Here is a 19,381-nt window from a genome sequence, read left to right on the forward strand (position 1 = left end):
CCAGTGACCAGAGGGGCAGATAGGAATACCGAGGCTTGGACTGAAGGCAGAAGCAAAGGGAACTGGCAGGAAAGGAGAACTGGGTTACCTCTTTCTGGCCTTCAGTTGGAGATCTCTCCAAATGGAGCTGAAGGAAGTGCCAGCTGCAAAAGCTGATGGGCCCATCAGGATACCTGAGAGTGCCCTTGTGTGGATCAGCTCTGGTCAGACAGCTTCACACCCTGTGAACTGTCCTGTATAAATGTACTGCCATGTATAAATAATAGGCACATATATATGTAATCTGAAAGGATAAACATCAACCTTGATTGGCAACTTCCAGGAAAGGAGGAGGAATTGTGGGATGGGGAGAGGGAGGGAGATTGAGGACTTGTACTTTTTTCTCTATACCTCTATATTGTTTGACTTTTTCATAATGAAAACAAGTTCATGTGTTGCGTAAAAACAATTAAAAACAAAACCAATCTGATTACAAAAACAAGAAAGAACATGAAAAGTTACCTGCAGAAATTGCTTGTGATCCAAGTCCTGGCTCCCTGATGCCTGGCTAAAGCCACAGCCTACAAGAGACCACAGGGTTAAAGATCCTGGAGAAAAGGGGAAGTGAAATGTTTAGTGACTATGTTGTGTGTGCCAGTTCCACGGGGCAAGGCACCTGGCAGGCAGTTCCTGCTGGTATGGGAACTGCTTCTCTTTTCCAGGCACCCACTCCAGGCCTGAAAAGTTCAACAAGTGCATGGAACATCAGAGACCTGCAAATGCTGAATTTGCTCCGAGGTTTGCTGAGGCCCATATGGCTTCTCTGGGCAGCCTCCAGGGTCAAGCAGCCCAGCCCTCGGTGCCCTCTCCACCCTGCTCTTCCTGGCCACCAGCAGCCCTCTCTCTTCCTGCATTGTGGCCCTTCCCAAGCCTGCGTCCCAGCCCCGCCCCTCTCTCTGGACGCATCTCTGGGCCCCATCATCACCAGGCGCCAGGCCCTCCCTCCCGCCCCCCCTTTCTCCTCCCTCCTTCCTTCCCTCCCTTCCTCCCTCTCTCCCTCCCTCCCAGCTCCTGCACCAGGAAACGGCCTGGATCCCGGCGGCGGCCTGACCCGTGAGATCTCTAACCTGGCAGGCGGGAGGGATTGGAGACAGGCTGAGGGTGGGGGTGAGGGAGGAGCTGGGCCTTTGGGCTGCACTGGGGGGAGCCCGGAGTAGAGATGGTGTCGGCAGGAAGCCCTTGGCCCTGGGTTTCCTGGGAGGACAGTCATTAAACATGGATTCGGCCACACAGCTGGTAGAGCGTTGGAGGCAGAGGCCTGGTCCTGGGAGCTGCAGCCCCAGCCTTTCCCAGCCCAGACCCTGATCCCTGGCCTTCCCCACCTAGCTCTGATGCCCTCCTCCCCTTCCCAGGGCTCCGCGCTGGCCAGGAGGATGAAAGGCCCCAGCTGGGGGCTCCTTGCCACCAGCGCTGGGTCCTAAGAGCTGCCATCCAGGCTGGGTGAGTGTGCCCTTCCTTCTCTGTCCCTGGCAACCCCTTGGTTCCCCCACCTTTCCCTTCAGCCTCTGTCTCCTCCCCCATCTTGTGCCTCTGCCAGCATCTTCTCATCCTACCTCTGGAGAGGTCCTAAGCCTCTTCTCTAGCCAAAAGGTGTGTACTGCCGAAGGGGGGTGTTGTACGGGTGTCATAGAACTGGTGTTGTCTTATTATGGGAAAAATCTAAAGCAGTTTTAAATTAAATTTACTTGTTTACATTTAATTCGGCATATTACGAATTTAATGGCCAGCCCCTCGTGCCCTGGCCCGTCACCATGATTTAATTTCCTTGCTCTCATCTCTCCCTGCCCAGTGGTCTCTGAGCATTTACTCCCACCTCTCTCCCTGTCTCATTGGATTGGCCAAACCTGAAATGCCCCATTCTGGGTCTCTGACCATATATATTCATGCCAGTCTTTCATCCTTGACTGTTACAGCCGCCCGGATGGCGACCCCAGCCTCGGCCCCAGATACACGGGCTCTAGTGGCAGACTTTGTAGGCTATAAGCTGAGGCAGAAGGGTTATGTGTGTGGAGCCGGCCCCGGAGAGGGCCCAGCAGCTGACCCGCTGCACCAAGCCATGCGGGCAGCTGGAGATGAGTTCGAGACCCGCTTCCGTCGCACCTTCTCTGATCTGGCGGCTCAGCTGCATGTGACCCCAGGCTCAGCCCAGCAACGCTTCACCCAGGTCTCTGATGAACTCTTCCAAGGGGGCCCCAACTGGGGCCGCCTTGTGGCCTTCTTTGTCTTTGGAGCTGCTCTGTGTGCTGAGAGTGTCAATAAGGAGATGGAGCCACTTGTGGGACAAGTACAGGAGTGGATGGTGGCCTACCTGGAGACGCGGCTGGCAGACTGGATCCACAGCAGTGGGGGCTGGGTAAGAAGCTTCTCACTTGCTGCTCTGCACATCCCTCTGCAAAGCTGGTCTCCAGAAGCGGGAGGGGGCTCTGGCTGGAGGCTGGGGGCGGCTGTGCTGGGAATGAATGAGGCATGGGGCCTGAGGCTCCCTATTTGGGTGGAATCAGATGCCCTCACTATAGGCATCACATTGAACGCTGAACTCCAGGGCTGCCATGCAGTCATCACTGGATGGGCTCATGGTCTAAAGCAGAGGACAGAATCCACAGTACCCCTGGGAGTGCCAGCAGAGAAATGGCATCCAGACATCAGGAACATTTTACATTTGAGTACGTGGCAGGGGAGCAGGAATCAGGGATGGGATGTGGTCAGGCAAATCTAGGTAAAGGATGCCAGTTCTGAGCAGAAGTTTTGGCCAAGGAAAGGGTGGGATTCACCTGAGGCAGGGAAGGCAGATGAGCCAGGTGCTCATGGGGGATAAGGGGATTGCAGCCAGTGGAGCTTTGGCCAGAGAGGGGCTGGGTGTGGGGTAGTGCTTGCAGTGAATGGAACTGGAACTCTTCCTCTCCTCTTTTCTCTACTCTTTCCTCTCCTGATACCCCTTTCTCCTTTTTCTCCTACTTCCCTTCTCTCCCACAGGCGGAGTTCACAGCTCTATACGGGGACGGGGCCCTGGAGGAGGCTCGACGCCTGCGGGAGGGGAACTGGGCCTCAGTGAGGACAGTGCTGACGGGGGCCGTGGCACTGGGGGCCCTGGTAACTGTAGGAGCATTTTTTGCTAGCAAGTGATAAAGTCCTGGGCCAAGTGGGGCTAGGTGTGGCTGGGGGACAGGAGAGCAGGAACCAAACAGAGAAATGCCCTTGAAAGAAGTGGGGTGAATGGATGGACATGAAACAAGGATGGGCAGGGGCAAGGTAGTGTGTGAGGGAGCTGAGTGTGCCAGCAGGCAGTTGGAAAAGTGAACTGGAGACCTTGGGGAGTTATTTGGAAAGTCAAGGGGCCAGGAGATAGAGTCATTCCAGGGTTAGGGGGAGGTGGGAGGGATCATGCCTGTAGATGTAGGCACAGGAAACTTGCTGGAGCTTGGTTTGAAGCCTTGAGGAAGGTGGACTTGCATAAGGGGTTGGCATCTCCATCGGATGAGTGGGATTTGGGGAAAACACAGAAGGCACATCCCTTTGAATAGAAGCTCAGATTCTCAGGTGATAGGGAGATGTGGCTGTGACAGTGGGCTGCTTGGACACGCGTGTGCATGTGCACGTGTGCTCATGTGCATGCTGGGCTGCTTGTCAAATTTGGTGGTAGTGGGATTCTTTAAGGAGAAAACATTCCCTCTTGCAAGAATGGGGCAGTTCTCTGCCTCCTTCCCCCCTTCCCTCCTCCCCTTGTCCTGGAGCCTCAAGGCTGAGGGAGAAACACTGTATCCAGATGAGAGGGCTTTGGGCACTTCTCTGCAGAGAGTCAATAGCAGGGCTTTGGAGAGAAGAGCAGTTCTGTAGCTGGCCTTGTTCCTTCATGGTCCCCTTTCCTTGTGCATCATGCACTTGCTGCTGCCTCCTGGGCTCTGACAGAAAGGCAGGGCTGCGGAGCCTGCAGTGGGTAGAGGCTTTGGTAGCTGGACCTGCCTGCTGCCTTCCTCTCCCACTGGGGCACACTGGTGCCTAAAGTGTTCCCTATCTCTGGGACCTTCTGTACCCAAACGTAAACTCTAAATTGGGACTCTAATTTTCCTTCTGAGAGTGGATGTACATGCTGATCTAGAATACAGTCTGGGTCCTGCACTATGTCTCAGTGAGACTGTTGATGCCTTGAGAGGAACATTCCAGCTCTGAACCCCATGGGTGTGAGGGTGATGTGTACTCTGTGACTGGCCTGTTCCGTGTGGTGGGCTTTGGTGCTGCTTTATCAAGGGCCAGGTGTATGGGTTCTAGAGTACCTACCATGATCTGGAAACATATTTTCTTTGAAGCCACGCTATTTGCATGGGTGTTACTTGTCTGTACCTCAGAGTCTGCGAATGTTAACTTTAGAGCTCACAGTCCTTTAGAACAGATTCAGATTATAGCTTTTCCTTTTGAGAGAGAAATTATTTCACTCCAAATGCATGCCCTGAGCCAGACCTCACTGCTGCACTTTCTAAGGTGCTAAAATTGCTGCTCTCCAATGCTGACTTCTTTAGACACAGTGCTCTAGAACCCTACCCTTGATCCTGAGCACTGATCAGCTTAGCTAGACTAGACCATGGTTGACTCTTCTTGGAGATTTTTCACTTGGTCCCAGAAGGTGGCAACATAGTTGTACTCACTAGAATGTGGGACCAAAATTGGCCTCAGGTGTTTAGCCCAGACTTTTGTGCTTGAGATAGGGCTGCACTTTTTAATGGTATTTATGGGGGAGGTGGTAGGCTGCATGTGCCACTTGGTCTGTCATGAGTATGCTGATACCAGAAACTCAGAGCTGCTCTGTGGCAGGCAGTTGGGGTGGGGGGGTCTCTGACTTGCTCAGGACAAACTAGGCCAGTGGTTTTCAAACTGCTTGGCAGAGCCACAGTTTCCTAGGGGTTGCCTCAGGAGTGCTTGGGGGAGATGAAGGTGAAGAAGGCGGGGCGCAGAGCAGCTCTCCTTGTAGTTGTCTTACATATCGGGGTTCAGGGTAAGATTTTATTTGCATTAAGGGTTTTGCTGCTGAAAAAAGTTGGAAAACCACTGACTAGACCATCAGCTCCAAATTGGAGCCTGTGCTCCCCTAGGTTTAGGGCAGACTCATCACCCTACCCTCTACTACAGGACGCCTTTCCATGTTAGCTCTTCTGGGGGGCCTTTAGCAAACAGGGGCAGCAGGGACCATGGTTACTGAGATGCCCTGCTCTGAGGCCTTCACACCTGGGTGGAAGGACAGGCTGTTTTCTGAAAGTGTAAGGGGCTTGGTCTGGATTCCCAGAAGCATAGCTTGGATGGGACCACAGTGGGCTGTTTTGAATGATCCTGCCCTTCTTAGTTTGAGGGGCAATGGAAACCCCAGAGACTCTTCTGTCAGGGAAAAGTAGAGACTCTCCTCTAGAGCCATATAGTTCCTTGGGATTAGTTCTTGGCCAGGAAGGCTGAGTATGGCTCCCAATTTTTAAATCCATTTCTTTTTTTTAAGTAAGGGAAATAAATCTAATTGCCATTTTGCAGAGATTAAATAGGTGGAGAGGGTGTTTTCCTTCTCTTCAGAGCCCAAAGGGACAAATAGGGACTTGCTTAGGCCAAGGAAGGAGCAGAAGTAGAGCAACTGGGTCCTGCAAATATTAAGCCCACTCCCCACTTATTCTAGGGCATACACTATTTTACTTTTTTAAATCATAAAATGGCGGGAGAACAGATCTGGTTAGTTTAGAAGAAAAGAAAAAGCTCTATAAATATAAATATATATTCCTGTATTTTTATTTAATAATTTATAAATACCAAGTTCATTTGACTTTTATTTTTGTGTAATATGTAATGGTCGTATTAAAAATAAATAAATAAATAAATAAATAAAGCCCAGAAGTTTAATGAGAAGGACTGAGTAGGGTTTGTGACTTCTACACTGTATAGCCTTGGGGTCAGGACATTTCTTGATCCAGTCATCTCTTCATGCCCTTGTTAAAGGCAAGAATTAGAGTAACAGAGATTTTGGAAAGTGTTGAGATAGAAAAAGAAAATCAGAGTTGTTCCCCTATCCCACCTCTGTCAAATGCCCAAAGCCAAGAACTCCAGCTCTGCCAGCCCAAGCCTTAAGAGGGTGTGTGATATGGTACTTTGGGACGGCCACAAAGAAAAACCAAAAGAAAACCTACCAAATATCTTTGTGTGATGGCAATCAAGTCCCTAGTTGTAGTTCAGCCTCTAATCAGTAGTATGTGATAATAAGCATTTCTCCCTAATATACCCTGCTGCCTACTTCAGACTTAAAATAAGTCTGGCAAAAATGGAGTCCCTGCTTCCTTTCCTGTTCCCCTGAGACATTTGGTTTCAGACATTTTAATGCGAACTGCTAAGTTGGATGGAAACTACAGGAATTATTCAGCCCATCCTTCTGTACTTCTCGTCTAGGACCACATCAAAATCATGTCTGACAGAAATAGGGATCCTAATTTTAAATTACAAGTAGGAGTTTTTTAGTCTTTCTATAATCTAGTGCAATAAAGTGATATTTGGGTTTATTTGTTAAATTGTAGTAAGAAATATACTGCTTAGAGGAATCCAGGGTTGCATTTCCATTCTCTGTAGAAAAATCTACAGGGCAAGCCATCTTAAAATCTGAGAGTGGCTTGGTGATCATGGCACTAGGGGAAAGGGGAATTAGATGCTATCAATAGTTAATATCATCAGGCTATAATAGCTAGCACATTTATCTCCACTGCAGTGTTATTGGTTAATGATTGATTTATATTTGCCAAAAAGCATTTGCAACATCTTATTAGAATACTCAAAAGACAAAACATGGGAAAATACAGATTTTTAAAGTAGGGAAAATTGAAACATAATAAAATGAAAGCAAAGGGAAAATTAATGCACAGAAGGCATTCTATAAGCAGTTTTCCCAAATACTAAAGCTAGGCTATGAATTCGGTTCTGAATTTCTTGGCATCCAAAGCAAATTAGAAAACACAATGAGATTCACATTCCTCTTAGGATTTGTAAAAGCATATCAGTTTCCAAGATGGGCAAAAAGTTTTGTGGCTCTTCTGAGAAGACACTGAGTGATGTAGAGGACACCACCATCTTTAGTACCTGAGAGCAAATATGTTGTTTTGTGTCACTGTTTCTTATAGAAACACCAAATGGGGATTCAGTAGGTCCTATGCTTGTCCTATTAGTTTCATCACAATTTTGCCAAAGTATGCTCTGTGATGCTACAGTTTAATGTAGGGCTAACTTTTAGACTATCTAAATGGACAGATGATTATCTTTCAGACAGTTTTCTGTGAATGTTACTTCTCCAAATGGTATTTTTGGTAAAAGTTAAGCAACATTTAGTTATAATTTTTAGCAAATTGATGGATTGTAGATACTCTATGTTTTAAGATCAGATCCTTTGAAAACTTTAAAAGCTGCCTTAAATGTGGATATAAGTGAGATATAAATAACATTTTAAAAGTCAACCAGAAAACAATATAATCAAATACTATATAGTTCTTCATTCAGTCATTCATGTAACAAAACATTCAAGCATCTTCTCTGTGTTAAGCACAGTTCTAGGCACTGAAGTAGAGAGGTAAACAAACAGGCATAGATTTCTGCCTTCATGTTGCTTACATTCTAGTAAGAGAAACAAACAAACAGTAAATAAATAAATTTCACAATATTCACTAACATTTCATGTTAGGTGACAAATGCTATGAAGAAAAAATTCATTAGGGTGGGATTGGAAGGTGTAAGTAAGCATGTATAGATTTCAATATTAAATACAATGGTCAGGGAAGGCCTCATTTCTAAGGTGACTTGAGTAGTCATTAAAAATGAAATTGGAAAAATATCTTTATTGACATGGAAAGATGTTTCTGTATCTTATTGGATAAAAAAGAAAATAGATTAGAAAATATATACAGTATGATCCCCCCCAAATAAATAAATAACTGTGTGTGCACATGCCTCTATATGTATTTTTGTGTTGAAAATTTCAGGAAGGGTATATACCAAAATATCAGTAGTGATTATCTCTGGGTGGTGGATTTTATGGGTGATTTTGTTTTATTCTTTTTGCTGTCAGTATTTTCTGATTTTTTAAATAAGGAACACATTTCTGGTACAGTATATTAAAGTAAGTTTTTCAGGTGCAAAGTTTTTAAAAAGTTAACAGCAGAATGGAAATTAAGCAGCCCAACAGAGATTCCTTCTCTTAAATGGCCACCTCCCACTTACATACAAGGGCAGACCTAGGGGGTTAAAGTAGGTAGGGCCAGATTTTGATTAGTAAGAATTGGAGCCTGCTTCAAAATAGAGTAAGTAAATGATCAAGCTCCAAGGTTCTATATCAACACTGTCCAGTATAAATATAACACAGGCTACATATGTAGTTTTATGTTTTTCAGTAGCCTCATTAAAAAGGCAAAAAAAGCCCAGCCTGGTGTGGCTCAGTGGTTGAGCATTGACTCATAAACAAAGAGGTCTCTGGTTTGATTCCTGGTCAGGGCACATGCCCGGGTAGTGGCCTCATTCCCCAGTAGGGGTCCTGCAGGAGGCAACTGATGGATGTTTCTCTCTCTTCCTCTCTCTAAAATCAATAAAAACATTAAAAAAAAAAAAAAAAAAACCCTGCCCAGTGTGGCTCAGTTGATTGGTTGGAGCATCATTATACACTGAAAGGTTTCCGGTTCGATCCCTGGTTGAGCAAGTACTGGAAGGTAATTGATCAGTGTTTCTCTTTCACATCAGTGTTTCTCTCTCTCCCTTCCCCTTTCTCTAACATCAATAAGCATGTCCTCGGGTGAGGATTAAAAAAAACAACAACAAAAGCCCAGGTAAAACTAATTTCAATAATATTTTATTTAACCCAGTATTTAAAAACTATTATAATTTCAACCTGTAATTAATATTAAACAATTAAGTTATTTTGCAGTCTCTTTTTCATACTAAGTCTTTAAAATTTGGTGTATATTTTGACACTTCCAGTACATCTCATTTTGGACTACTCATGTTTCAAGTGCTCAGTAGCCATGTGTGACTACCATATTAAACAGTATAGTTCTAGATTACAGAGGATTATTATAGCTGGTAAAAATTTCAAAACAGAGCCCTAGCCGGATAGCTTAGTTGGTTAAAGCATCATCCTGATACACCAAGGTTATGGGTTCGGTCTCGTCAGGGCATTTACAAGAATCAACCAATGAATGCATAAATAAGTGGAACAACAAATAGATGTTTTCTCTAAAATCAATCAATAAATAAAATTAAGCAAAAAAATTTTATTTTCAAAGCAGGAGTCAAAAATAGGCTTGAAGCTACCATGAAGCCAAGTATTTATGTTAAGTGAGAAAACTTTTCCCTCCTGGACAAAACTGGAGATGCCCTCATTTTATTGATTTAATTTTGCTTTTCACAACTGCACTGACCATTCACTTCTATTAACACATTTTTTCTTCTAGGGCACATCACTGAGTTTCAGTTTTCCCAGACTTCCACAGCTCTCTATTGATAGGTTATTACTAAAGGAAAATTATACTCATAATGGGTGAATCTCATATCATTACATACAATTTTTTTTTAATTTTTATTGATTATTTTTACAGAGAGAGGAGAGGAGAGGGAGAGATAGATACATTGAGTCATCAATCGGCTGCCTCCTGCATGTCCCCTACTGGGGGTCGAGTCTGCAACCCAGGTATGTGCCCTGACCTAGAATCCAACCGTGACCTGGTTCATAGGTCGATGCTCAACCACAGCCATGCCAGCCAGGCAACATACAAATTTTTAAAAAATTCTCAGAGGGAAACTAATCTCTGATATTCTCTATGCATCATTAACAGGCAAGATATTAAATCAGATTATTACAGAAGAAAACTCATTCAGTTACCACTTATTGAGCGCACAGTGATAGGCAATGGGCAAATATCAGCAAGATGGTGTTCATGCCTTCCAATAGGGAAGTATCTTTACAAATATCTTTTAAAATATGTTTGTAAAAGTAATCATGTTTATTAGACTAAGTTTGGAAGTTGGAGTTAATTTTAAATAAAAGTAATATATGATATTGTGGGAAAATCATAGAACACAGAAAATTATAAAGAGAAAGATTAGTCATCATCCTTCTACCCAGAAAGAACCACTATTAACATTTTGGCATATTTTCCCCCATCTTTTATCTGTACTTATATTTTATGATCATACTGTATATATAATGTTGTGTACTCCAATTCCAATTACCATTATATTGCAAGCATTTTTCTTTATCATTAAAAAAGGCATAATGACTATATAAAATTACATCTATGTTTGTACAATAATTTTCCTGACAGTGCCCAGTTGGACATTCAAGTTGTCTACATTTTTTCACTTTGATGGATATTCTAATTCTCAAATGTTTTTCCAGTTTTTATATTATTTCTTTAGGACAGATTATAAGAAATACAGTTACTGGGTTGAGAATTTCAACATTTTAAAAAGCTTTTGGTACATATTGCCGAAGAAAAGACTGTAGTGGTTCTTGTTCCTTCACACCATCCCTCCTTACCCAAGGTTTTTGTTGTTGTTGTTGTTTTAATATATTTTATTGATTTCAAAGAGAAGGGAGGGGGAGAGAGACAGAAACATCAATAATGATAGAGTCATCATTGATTGGCTGCCTCCTGCACACCCCCTGCTGGGGATGGAGGCCGCAACCCGGGCATGTGCCCTGACCAGAGAATTGAATGGCAATCTCCTGAATCATAGGTTGATGCTCAACCACTGAGCCATGTGGGCCCAGCCCAAGTTGTTTTTTAAAAAAATAAGATTTACATAGTTTTAATCATTCTTTATATACAAAGTTACATTCTACTTTTTTGGACTAACAAAATATTTTGCATGTTATCACACACTATGTGTAAAACCTTTTAATAGGTACATAATCATCTTTGGATGTAATTATGGTTTGCCTGAATACTTGTCTATTGCTGGAACTTAGTTGTTTTTTTCCTCCAATTTCAGCATCATAGATAATGTAATCTTTGTGTTTTTAAACAGACCTTATAGTAATTTTGATCGATATGAGTTTTGAAAACTGGCTTTGAATTCCCTGCTCACTTCTAATTAGTTCCATGACTTGGGCAAGTTACTTCAGTTTTTCCTCATTCCTAAAAAAGGATATGGTTTTGGAAATACTTCATAGGGTTGTCGTGAGAATGCAATGAAATAATATAGTAGAGAGGCTAGGATAGTGCCTGTTACAAAATCGAGTGCTCAACAAAATTAGGATTCAAGGCATTAAAAAAATATATCCCATTTCCCTTCATTGGTTTGCTTAGATTAAACTAGATCCCGCTAAAACATCCAAACCTTGACTGGGTTAAGTACAGCAGAAAAGATTTTTCTTCCAGTGAACTCACATTCTTCTAGAGCTTGTCTTCCATGCTGAACTTAGTTCTCCCAGACCACTGAAGCTGAGATGGCTGAGGAAGCAATTTTCAGTGAAATTTAAGTAATTGTGACTGCTCCAAGTTCCCCTGTTCCTGAGGTAAGGATTTGTGAGAAAAAATGAGAGTGAGGGGGGAAGAGTGAGAAGCTTTTGACTCTTGCTTTAGCAAATAGGGATCTCCTCTAGTCCAAATGCCCCTGCTCCTATTGGGGTTAACTATTTGGTTGGGCTCACATTAATCTCGCTTTCAAACCATAGCTTGGCTACAAACATCCCTCTTGCTGACATAGCACCGCCGTTCCTTCCTTTTTAACAAATGCATAGGATCACTACTATAATATGGCAACCCTACCTTCCAAGACTAGGTCTCATTGGTATCTAATAGTGCAACGGTGTGGTGGGAACCTGACTGGAGAAATTCCTCTGGGATCTGAAGGAGGGTTTGGGGGCTGGGAAAGCACTTAAGGTGAAGGGTGGTCCCCAGGTCCCCAGTCAATGCAGCCTTTGGTCAGCAAACATTATTGGACACTTAACTATGTCTAGGCATATTGCCCCACAGTGGAGATGCAAATATAAACAGGATCCAGCTTCTTATCTCCAAGCTCTCCGAACCTAGTTAGGAAACACAGCACAAAATGATTAAGCACAGTGAAGTAGGCCCGCTCGTAATGGGCCAGGGGAGGCTAGTGGAAGGCGTCTCAGCAGCGGTGATGCTGAGGTTTGCGACGGTCTTGTTAAAGGGGGACTGCATGTAGAGAGCCACCGACGCGCTCAGTGCACCCCCTGGAACGAGGAGTGTGGAAATAACATTAGCGCAGTAGCCTAGTCCTGAGGTCTCTAAGCCACGGTGAGGAATTTTTGAGACTACCTGGACAGCAAGGGGGTGGAAACTCAGCCTGGGAGTGGTGCCGATTGGAGGGGCGACACTGGAAGCCAGGAGACCCATTAGGGGGCTGTAGCAAATACTCCAAGCAAGGGAAGGAACAGGCTGAAACTGGGGCATGCACAGAGGTCTCGGAAAATATGCCTGTGCAGGGAGACAGAACCGACAGGACTCGTGCTGGTAGCTCTGGAATAAGGATTCCTCCCTGCTTTCTGGTTTGGGAGACCTGGTGGATGATGTACCAATAACTTGAATGGGAAAAGTAAGCTCCTTCCTGCGGAGCTCCATCAGAACCCTGCATCTCCAGCAACATCCCACCTAGTGGTGCTTTTCTGGTCAGGAGACCAGTTTCCGGCTTCTACCTTACAAGAGCTCCCTAGTTGGCAACCAGTAGTAACAAGATGGCGGCCACCTTAAGACTAGTCAAGTGACCTCGGTTTTCCCCTGCGGTAAGCCCGGCAGGCCGTTCGCGGGCAAGGTTCATCTGTCACAAAACGGGTATCAGCCCTTCACGAGCCAATCGACATCTGAGACGGCCTCTGCGTCGAAGCAATCGGAAGATTGGTCCTTTCCATTTGTCAAGCCAGCGACCAATCACGGAGCGCCATATACCTTGCGGGCCCGCCCATAGACGATAGAAGCAGGAATGTCGTCACAGTGTGGCGGTATTGTTACCTAAGGACTTGGGAGGAGGTGGGACGTGTGTTGATTGACTGACGGATTTCACCTACCGGGATTTGAGACTTTGGCGCAATCCCCCGCCTTGGAGGTGGGGTCTTATTTGATTGCCAAATAATATTCCCCAATGGAGTCCTAGCTCGTGGTGACGGGCAGGCTGCTTGACTAATGAGTCGTCGGCGTGGCCCTCACAGTTCTCCAATCGCTGGGCGGCGGGCCCCAGTCTGAGCGGCGATGGCGGCGGCGGCGGCGGCGGCAGCGGCAGCGGGGGCTGCGGGCGGTCGGGGCTCCGGGCCGGGGCGGCGGCGCCATCTTGTGCCCGGGGCCGGTGGGGAGGCCGGGGAGGGGGCCCCGGGGGGCGCAGGGGACTACGGGAACGGCCTGGAGTCTGAGGAACTGGAGCCTGAGGAGCTGCTGCTGGAGCCCGAGCCCGAGCCCGAGCCTGAAGAGGAGCCGCCCCGGCCCCGCGCACCACCGGGAGCTCCAGGCCCTGGGCCTGGCTCGGGAGTCCCCGGCAGCCAAGAGGAGGAGGAGGAGCCGGGACTGGTCGAGGGTGACCCGGGCGACGGCGCCATTGAAGACCCGGTGAGGGAAGGAGGGCGAACGAGCTGGTCGGCGACCGGCCGTGTCACGGGAGGCCCAGAGCTCAGGCGAGCGGGAGGCAGGCGGGGGGGTGCGGGTGGGCGGGGAATAACGTGGCTGGGGCCCGGCTCGGATCCTCGACCGCCAGAAGAGGCCCGGCCGGGTTGATTCGGGCGTCATGGGTCTCTAGTGTTGTTCTACAGAAGGTAGCTTGCATTTCTTTTCATAATGACCCTCGCGTGGGGTGAGGGAAATGGCCGAGCATGGTTGGGGCCGCGCGCGGTGCGAGAGCAGGCAGAGCCCCTGCGTTGGTTCCTCTTAAGCTCTTCTCCATACCTTCTCCACTCATTGTAGGAGCTGGAAGCGATCAAAGCTCGAGTCAGAGAGATGGAGGAAGAAGCTGAGAAGTTAAAGGAGCTACAGAATGAGGTAGAGAAGCAGATGAATATGAGTCCACCTCCAGGCAATGGTGAGTAACTGGCGGTTGCACGCGGAGCCGGGGTCCTCGGATTGGAAGGGTTGTGGGAGCACGGGTTATATGGGATTAGATGGTCCGCACCTTGGAGCTGCTTGGCTGAGCAATTACTAGTCAGGTGCCGGCGGTCATAGTCCATTGTGTATTCCTCTGACCTTTGTGGGACAGAAGCTATGTTTTGGTGATGGTAGTCTTGTGCTTCCCTTTGTCCCTGTTACAAATATATTTCTCATTGTTCTTAGTCTACCTCTACGCTTTGTGGAGGTTGCCAGCTGGCATTTGACCTTCAAGTTTAATAGTTCTTCCTTAAGTTGGAGACCCTTTAGTTAGGAGTCCTGAGATAAACTGCTCAGCTGCAAGGAGCTTCCCCATTAACCAAAAAATGTCAAGACTCAGCCCATTTAATTTTGTTCACTTTTCAAATCATTTCAACCAAAGCTATTCAGTAGGGACTTGATTTCGGGACAGGAAGGGATCCTGTACTGTTTTCTTTGTGTGTTTTTTTAAGTGAATGTGTTATTTTGTTTCTTAATCTGTCTAATACTTAGCATCTCCTGTGTGCCAGGCACTATTCTAGGTAATGGGTGTAGCAAAGAATGGACCAAAATCTTCATCTTCACTAGTGGTGGTGGTGGTGCGTATATTGGTCAAATAGAAAACAAGTGTTTTCTTCTGATTCTTTTTTTATTTTCAAAGCTGGCCCAGTGATCATGTCTATTGAGGAGAAGATGGAGGCTGATGCCCGTTCCATCTATGTTGGCAATGTATGTACTAGGGCCCAGATTGGGATTGGTGGGAGTTCTTATCTTGGGGAGTTATTTAATAGGAGTCGTGAAAGGAACATTTCCAAGTCTTAGCCAGTTTAACTCAGTAGTTAAGAGTGTTTGCCCGCGGACAGAAGGGTCCCGGTCAGTTCTGACCAAGGGCATGTACCTTGGTTGCAGGCTCAGCCCCAGTCAGGCCGCATGCAGGAGGCAGCCAATCCATGTGTCTCTCTCACATCGATGTTTCCCTCTCCCTCCCTCTTTCCGTCTCTCCCTTCCACTCTCTCTGAAAAAGCAATGGAAAAAATATCCTCAGGTGAGGATTAAAAAAACATCTCCAGGATAGGTGGTGGATTTGGGGGTGTAGGGGGAGGGTTGGGAGAAGGTAAAAGGTAATAGCAATCAGCAGAGCCTTTGGGCTTGGAAAGAAAAGAGATTAATTAGTTCCTTAGAGAACCAGATTTGATGTGCCTTAGTCTATATGGATGGCCTACCCCAAAGGCTAAACAGTGTATCTATTGAGATGGGAATTTGTCCAGTACCTTTTAAATGTACCCCACCACACACACACATATACCCCCACAGGTGGACTATGGTGCAACAGCAGAAGAGCTGGAAGCACACTTTCATGGCTGCGGTTCAGTCAACCGTGTTACCATACTCTGTGACAAATTTAGTGGCCATCCCAAAGGGTAAGTACGGAAATATATTGGGGTCATTTTAATCACAATTTTAAAATAGATTATTTTATATTAAGCACTAAGTTAACTTGTTCAAACAAGTGGTCTTTGTCTTTTAAGATAAGGCATTAATGTTGATGTACAGAGGTGGGCAAAGGTAGGTTTACAGTGACTTGTATGGAAAGATGTATAGTAGGAGAACGAACTGTTTTGAGTACTCACAACTGTAAACCTACTTTTGCCCACATTTGATATGCAGAGGTTGCACATAAATACCTTCAGAAGCCAGACAAAACAAAGATGAAGGCTAGGTATGGATGGGATCATGAACTAGAAGGGGAGGGACAGCTTCTGCTTGGCCCTAGCTGGTTCCACCACATGGAAATTCAGGTCTTGTATACCCTATTTTATAATTTTCCAAGAGTAGTTGGGAATCTTGATTAAAATTTTCCTTTAGATTTTGACCAATAATTTAAACGTGAACACATTGTACCCAAACAAAGTATGCCTGCAAGTTGGATTTGACCTATGAGCTACTATTTGCATTCGCAGATAGCTAAAGTGACACTTTTTTCAGGTTTGCATATATAGAGTTCTCAGACAAAGAGTCAGTGAGGACTTCCCTGGCCTTAGATGAGTCCCTATTTAGAGGAAGACAAATCAAGGTAAGCCCCATGCTCATTGCTATTTTGGTTCTATGTAAACTCTTCAGGTTGACTGAAGCTCTATGTTGTACATCTTTCACTCTCAGGTGATCCCAAAACGAACCAACAGACCAGGCATCAGCACAACAGACCGGGGTTTCCCACGAGCCCGATACCGTGCCCGGACCACCAACTACAATAGTTCCCGTTCTCGATTCTACAGTGGTTTTAACAGCAGGCCCCGGGGTCGCGTCTACAGGTCAGGATAGATGGGCTGCTCCTCTCCCCCGCTTCCCATGAACCCTGTATGCTTCCTTCTCTCCTGATCTGAGGAGCCTCCCTCCCTAACCCTCCCCTTGGTCTCCAGGGATTTGGTCTCCTGCCTGTGCAGGGTGAGGAAGGTAGTTGCAGGCCAGGCCAGGAGGCCAGTCTCGTCATCTTTTTCTGGAGCAGGAATTGGTGATAAGGGCTGGATCTCTCCACTCTGTTCTGAGAGATGCGTCTTCCCCCAGCATGATTTTCCTTGAGAGTTGGAGGCAGTGAATGGGTTTACACAGGAGGTTTGGAAGAACAGGGCCTCAGAGCAGTGAGAATTACTGCTTGGACATTTTTACTTTTCCCAGTTAGGAAGAGGTTGACGTTTGAATGTCCCTTGGAAGAATACCAGAGGCTAGTTGATTCTCTTTCAACAGCCATGTGGGAGGATATTGAGATATTTACTCTTTAACCGAGCCAGTCTTTTGCAAGGTTAATTTTCTCACTGAGCCTAGTGTGCTGCCCATGTTGTTGCTTTGCTTTACCTCTGTCTCTTTTCATTTAAATAGGTAAGTTAGGCATATAGACGTGGGCTTTTCATAATATTTGCCTGTCTGCTCCCATGAGTTAGGATCTGTTGTTCAGGGCCTAGGGTTTAAGAGCTGTGGAGAATTGAGAACTGTACAGAGTCCTTTTTCTTGCTCCTTTGTCTCAGATGCACTTCTCTATTGCCACTGTTTGGAGAAGTATTTTTTTAATTCCCCCCTCCCATTTGCCAGCTGTGTCACTGTTTCTGGGATTGTGGGGTCAGTTTTAGGACACTTGGAAATTTCTTTCCCCCCTTCCCTTCACAGTAACTGGGGCGAGGGCCCATGGGGAGGGGCTTGTACTGAACTATCTAGTGATCATGTTAACACCTAACTCTCCTTCTTTCTTCCAGGGGCCGGGCTAGAGCGACTTCATGGTATTCCCCTTACTAAAAAAAGTGTGTATTAGGAGGAGAGAGAGGAAAAAAAGAGGAAAGAAGGAAAAAAAAAAGAATTAAAAAAAAAAAAAGAAAAACAGAAGATGACCTTGATGGAAAAAAAAAATATTAAAAAAAAAAAAAGATATACTGTGGAAGGGGGGAGAATCCCATAACTAACTGCTGAGGAGGGACCTGCTTTGGGGAGTAGGGGAAGGCCCAGGGAGTGGGGCAGGGGGCTGCTCATTCACTCTGGGGATTCGCCATGGACTCGACTCAACTGCGCAAGCTGCTCCCACTGTTTCCCTGTCCCACTTCACCCCTTTGGGGGCTGCTCAAGGGTAGGTGGGCATGGATGGTAGGAGGGTTTTTGTTTTTTTTATAACCCAGGGCTCTGGAGGACACCAAACTGTTCTGCTTGTTACCTTCCCTCCATCTTCTCCCTCACTTTCACAGTACCCTCCTGCCTGCTCCTGTCCTGCCAGGTCAACCACCCACCCCACCCCTCTTTTCTGGCTCCCTGTTCCTTCAGATTGCCTGGTGATCTATTTTGTTTCCTTTTGTGTTTCTTTTTTCTGTTTTGAGTGTCTTTCTTTGCAGGTTTCTGTAGCCGGAAGATCTCCGTTCCGCTCCCAGCGGCTCCAGTGTAAATTCCCCTTCCCCCTGGGGAAATGCACTACCTTGTTTTGGGGGGTTTGGGGACTTATTTTGTTTTTCAGGTTTTTTTTGTTTTGTTTTTTTGTTTTTTTTTTCTTTGCTTTTTTTTTTCCCTTTTATTTGGAGGGAATGGGAGGAAGTGGGCACAGGGAGGTGTGGGAGGTGGATTTTGTTTATTTTTTTAGCTCATTTCCAGGGGGTGGGAGTTTTTTTTAAATATGTGTCATGAATAAAGTTGTTTTTGAAAATAAAAATTGTTTGGCCTTTTGAGTGTAAGGAATATTTATCTATCTTCCTATTCTCTCATATCTCAGGTGGCTGTTAATTCTCCTTTGTGAAAGTGCTGGTGTGGAAGGGAAGTTCTCACGAATTAAGGAGTAGGAGTTGTTAACTAGCAGCAACATTATGTGTTTAGTTAATGATAGTTTTCTGGATAGCATGTAGCCCTGATTGGAATTTGAGAGGTAAATTAAATGAGTTTGGGAAGTAAAAGAATGGCCAGATTAGAATGATTTAATAGCAATTCTGTGTGTGCTTCTGATAAAACTTATGTGCAAATGAAGTATCCACACCAGCAATACTAGATTCGTAGACGGGGGTCTTGGTAGCCTATCCTGCCGCCTTTACCCCGTAGTAAGCTTAAGAAAAATAACATTTAGCTAACAGACAATTGCAAAACATATTGTCTTAGCCATGCAGTGACCACATGATACCAGCTAACTTATTTTGGGTCATTCCATTAACATGGACTTCAAAACCAGCTTTCATTGTTTTAGTTTCCTTAAATTTAATGGTTTAGTTACTTGGTCATATTAATAACCTAATTTTCCATTTTCTAATGTCAGATTGGTCTTAAAATCCTTGGGTGCTATAATTACCCCACTCAAGCCTTCATAGATTCTCCATTACGTACAGGGTTTCAAATATTTTAAACTTCCTGCATGTGCCATTGACTCATGTTCTCAGGATGTTTTGTTTATTGTCATTGCCTCAGACCTAGACTCGCCAATAATCATAGAAAATGGCTCTGTTCTGTATCCACGGATCCTTAACCCACTTTGTGTTCTGAATTCTCAGGTGGATAGTTGACCACTTAATTTAGCATTTGATCGTTTATTGTACTACTTTATGTGACTTGTTAAGCATTTGAGGGTATGCCTTTTAACTAGATTCAACTAAAACTGCTTTAATCTGAGTGTGGAGACGTCTGCAGAAACTGATTAGCAAGGGGCTGGATAAAGTGTTACTTTACTGGAAGTAGCTTGATGCCGTTAATGCTGGGAAGGTCTCATGTATCCACCAGGGGGCGCTGAGTGGCTATCAAAAATCCCTACAAATCTTGGATCT

General features: G+C 45.5%; 1 protein-coding gene across 5 annotated transcripts; it reads left to right on the forward strand.

The window, feature by feature from the left end:
- Positions 1-1,077: 1,077 nt before the first annotated feature.
- Positions 1,078-18,288, forward strand: PABPN1 (poly(A) binding protein nuclear 1). Of its 5 annotated transcripts, XM_087822980.1 has the most exons (9): positions 1,078-1,092; positions 1,392-1,479; positions 1,953-2,392; positions 13,950-14,064; positions 14,767-14,834; positions 15,420-15,526; positions 16,092-16,179; positions 16,266-16,417; positions 17,354-18,288. In XM_087822980.1, the coding sequence occupies exons 3-9, from the start codon at positions 1,961-1,963 to the stop codon at positions 17,391-17,393; spliced, it is 1,002 nt and encodes a 333-aa protein (XP_087679106.1). In that variant the 5' UTR covers positions 1,078-1,092; positions 1,392-1,479; positions 1,953-1,960; the 3' UTR covers positions 17,394-18,288. The 5 variants fall into 5 exon arrangements, with proteins under 5 accessions (XP_087679106.1, XP_087679103.1, XP_087679117.1 ...); XM_087822977.1 differs by lacking the exon at positions 1,078-1,092 and having other exon boundaries at positions 1,205-1,479; XM_087822991.1 differs by lacking the exons at positions 1,078-1,092; positions 1,392-1,479 and adding an exon at positions 3,013-3,129 and having other exon boundaries at positions 1,542-2,392.
- The last annotated feature ends 1,093 nt before the right edge of the window (positions 18,289-19,381 follow it).

This window comes from Miniopterus natalensis, chromosome 1 (assembly GCF_054644295.1).
Source record: "Miniopterus natalensis isolate mMinNat1 chromosome 1, mMinNat1.hap1, whole genome shotgun sequence".
Classification (NCBI taxonomy): domain Eukaryota; kingdom Metazoa; phylum Chordata; class Mammalia; order Chiroptera; family Miniopteridae; genus Miniopterus; species Miniopterus natalensis.

Bases quoted from the DNA above. Each gene is read 5' to 3' on its own strand.
- PABPN1 (XM_087822991.1), top strand. From the start codon at position 1,889: ATGCCCCATTCTGGGTCTCTGACCATATATATTCATGCCAGTCTTTCA. The intron at 2,393-3,012 runs GTAAGAAGCTTC...TCTCTCCCACAG, and splicing joins TCCACAGCAGTGGGGGCTGG to GCGGAGTTCACAGCTCTATA. The intron at 3,130-13,949 runs GTAACTGTAGGA...CACTCATTGTAG, and splicing joins CCGTGGCACTGGGGGCCCTG to GAGCTGGAAGCGATCAAAGC.